This window comes from Anopheles aquasalis, chromosome 2 (genome assembly GCF_943734665.1).
Source record: "Anopheles aquasalis chromosome 2, idAnoAquaMG_Q_19, whole genome shotgun sequence".
NCBI lineage: Eukaryota > Metazoa > Arthropoda > Insecta > Diptera > Culicidae > Anopheles > Anopheles aquasalis.
In genome coordinates, this window is record NC_064877.1 from 59,750,625 (window position 1) to 59,754,031 (window position 3,407).

Genomic DNA, 3,407 nt, shown 5'->3' on the forward strand with positions numbered 1-3,407 from the left:
TTAAAAACCAAGTAAGAAAAGTGCTAACAAATGGGGAGGGAAAGTAACTTTATTATTTAAAATGCTGAGTTTATGTTTATGCCGTAAATCATTCTTTTAGCACAAGCGCTCAGATTCGATCGAAAGGGAAATAAAAGGAGCTCTAAAGGTTATATCTATTGAAATTCCTTTCGTGACAACATAGAACAGGAACATTTGAAAAAATACAAAAGAAAGTTCCCTATAAGGAATAACATTTTCCATGCTTCATTCCCTATAATGAACGAAAGATGGAAACTAAATCTAACGAAGAACATGTGGGCGATTCAAAGATTGCCTAGGAATTATGAATTTTAATCATTAAATTGTCATTTGATTGAGCTGGTAATTTTGCAGTAGAGGGGTAAATAGTTGATGAATAAATTAATGCTTTTTTCAGTTGTAACTTAATTCGTTTGGTGGGATTATTATACCATCGGAAATATCAATACCATTGCGCATAAACATAAAACATAATTTGTCTAACGAGAACTCAAAAAGAACAAAACATTGTTCGGTCTTTGAACTCCACGCTGAACCCAGCTGATAACAGACCAACAAGACATTCGCAGATTAGATAACGCCCGGCGTTCAATCAGCTGGCAGAGCAATGCACAACCACTTCAGTCACAGTCGCCACACTCGCCAGATCCAGCCACGTCAAACTAACGGCTGTGGTCGCGCAGTCTACGATTCCAATCCGGTCAGCTGTTAATTTTGTGTGCGTCAGACAAGCCGGTTCCATGCAGACAATAGAGCGGCAGCATCCCCAGCAAAGCAGAAGCGGTCTCACACAAACCACCGTACCAACATCGCCAGCATCAACAACAAACCGGTATTCTGGAACGGAACGCGGAGCGGATTGTCAGTCCAAGCGCGCTGATTACGCAGTGTCGTGCTGAGTGTAAACAAGCAAACGGTCATTTAGCCAAGGTCGCAGAACCGCAACCATGGAACCACTCACGGTGACGACGCTGGTGTTGCTGATATTGTGCTTTCCGTTGCTAAGGTGGCTGCTGGAGCGCCACAGGTTGGCGCAGATCTACGATCGAATACCGGGTCCACGGGCGTACCCATTTGTCGGAACGCTGTACATGTTTTTCGGCAAAACATCCGAAGGTAAGACGACGTTCCGGTGCCGACCGGCCGGCATAAAGCACAAGCTAACCGCATACCTTTCTGCAGAAATATCGACCCTCATTGATCGAAGGGTGAGTCGGTATGATGGAATCCATCGGATCTGGGTCGGTATGACGCCGGAAGTACGGCTCAGCAAGCCCGAATACATCGAACAGATCATCAGCTCGAGCAAGCACATCGAGAAGGGAACGTTGTACCGCTTCTTGGCCGACTGGCTGGGCGACGGTCTGCTCACAGCGAAAGGTGGCACTTTGTCCCGTTTTTGAATGTCCGGACCCGGTTTTCAATTCTACCATCTCCTGTCCTACAGGTGAACGATGGTTCCAGCACCGAAAGCTCATTACACCGACCTTCCATTTCAACATCCTGGACGGGTTCTGTGAGGTGTTTGCCGAGAGTACGGCCGTGCTGGTGAAGCGGTTGCAACCGTACGCCGCTACCGGGAGGCCCATCAACATCTATCCATTCATAACGAATGCCGCCCTGGACATTATCTGTGGTATGAAACCGTTCGGCGTATCATTCCACCCCGGTACAGGACATCACAAAGATAATCTCTCTTCTATCCAACATGTGCGCACACCAAAACACGGCCGCGACACACAGAAACGGCCATGGGCGTCAAGGTGAACGCACAAGGCAGTGACGGAGCAGACAACTCATACGTGAGCGCAGTGTATGGGTAAGCGCAGCACGGGCAACCGACATGCCAAGAATGTCCACAAACGGAACCAGCTCCCCGGTGTTTTTGCAGATTATCTTCCCTATTCCTGGAGCGTCTCGTGCGACCGTGGTTGCACCCGGAATGGATCTTCAAGCGATCCGCGCTCGGGCGGAAGCAGCAAACCCTGCTGGACGTGCTGCATGGTTACACACGCCAGGTAGGTTCGTTGCCTCGAGCTTAGCCTTGACCGCGAGCCGGCCACTTGCCGTAATGAGCTCACGAGGCGTACGATCGTTCCAGGTAATACAGGAGCGCAAGAAGGCGCTTGATGCTGGAGCGACGGTGCATGAGGTGCCATCGGATGGTGCCGTGTATGGCCGGAAGCGGCGACTCGCCTTTCTCGATCTGCTGCTACAAAGCGCGTCCAACACGGACACCAACCCACTGTCCGATGAAGACGTACGCGAGGAGGTCGATACATTCATGTTCGAGGTTTGAAACTCCTGCCCCCCCCCGCACTGTGCTCCATTCAAGCGATTGCTTTCCTCATCGCCTCGCCTCCAGGGTCACGACACGACGACGGCCGGGATGAGCTGGGCGCTTTTCCTGCTCTCCCTCCACCCCGAGATCCAGGAGCAAGTGCATCAGGAAATTGATTCCATCTTCAACGGTAGCGACCGGCCAGCGACGATGCAGGACCTCAATGAGATGCGGCTGCTGGAGCGTTGCTTGAAGGAAACCTTGCGTCTCTACCCCTCGGTACCATTCTTTGGCCGTACGACCAGCGACGATGTGAATCTGGGTGGTTACCACGTGCCAGCCCGCACCATCATCGGCATCCACACGTACAATGTGCATCGCGATGAAAGGTTTGCACAGCAACACAGCTCGCCACCGGCAGCTATGGCTTTAGAATCAACAATGCAGGTTGCAGCACTAATCAAATGGAAACCGCTCGCTCGCTTTGCAGATACTTTCCCGAGCCGGAGCGCTTCGATCCGGACCGGTTTCTGGCCGAACGCTCCGAAGGCCGCCACCCGTACGCGTACATTCCGTTCAGTGCTGGGCCGCGGAACTGCATCGGTCAGAAGTTTGCGCTGCTCGAGGAGAAGAGCGTAGTGTCGGGCATCTTGCGGCGGTATCGCATTCGCTCCGCGCGAACCCGCGAACAGCAACAAAAGGTGGCCGAGCTTATCACGCGACCGAAGGATGGTGTGTTGCTGTATCTCGAGTCGCGCACCACTGGCTAGCATCCACCTTTAACCGAATGCCGGATGCACCTTTTCGGAGGGGTTGCGGTGGTAATGATGATGATGATGATGGTGGCAAAGGGAAGCAAATAAAATATTGAACCAAGCGTGAGCGCGAGTGCATCGCTCTAGCCCTTAGTAAAGTTAATTATTTCATTACCCGCAGAGCGTACCAATCGTGACGCAAATGCAAACATGCGCAACCGTGAGCTGGCCAGCCGGTGTGGGATTATGAACATGGCTTTCTCTCTCTCTCTCTCTCTCTCTCTCTCTCTCTCTCTCTCTCTCTCTCTCTGCATAAAGCATCGCCACCGGCACCGGCACCGGTGCTGCGT

At 51.7% G+C, this 3,407-nt stretch overlaps 1 protein-coding gene across 1 annotated transcript; it reads left to right on the forward strand.

Annotated features, from left to right (window-relative positions):
- The first annotated feature begins 686 nt into the window (after positions 1 to 686).
- Positions 687 to 3,203, forward strand: LOC126569907 (cytochrome P450 4C1-like). The gene is made up of 8 exons (XM_050227307.1): positions 687 to 1,137; positions 1,204 to 1,401; positions 1,469 to 1,657; positions 1,765 to 1,840; positions 1,913 to 2,039; positions 2,123 to 2,314; positions 2,387 to 2,691; positions 2,793 to 3,203. Exons 1-8 carry the CDS (start codon positions 969 to 971, stop codon positions 3,070 to 3,072), a joined length of 1,536 nt encoding a protein of 511 aa, XP_050083264.1. The 5' UTR covers positions 687 to 968; the 3' UTR covers positions 3,073 to 3,203.
- The last annotated feature ends 204 nt before the right edge of the window (positions 3,204 to 3,407 follow it).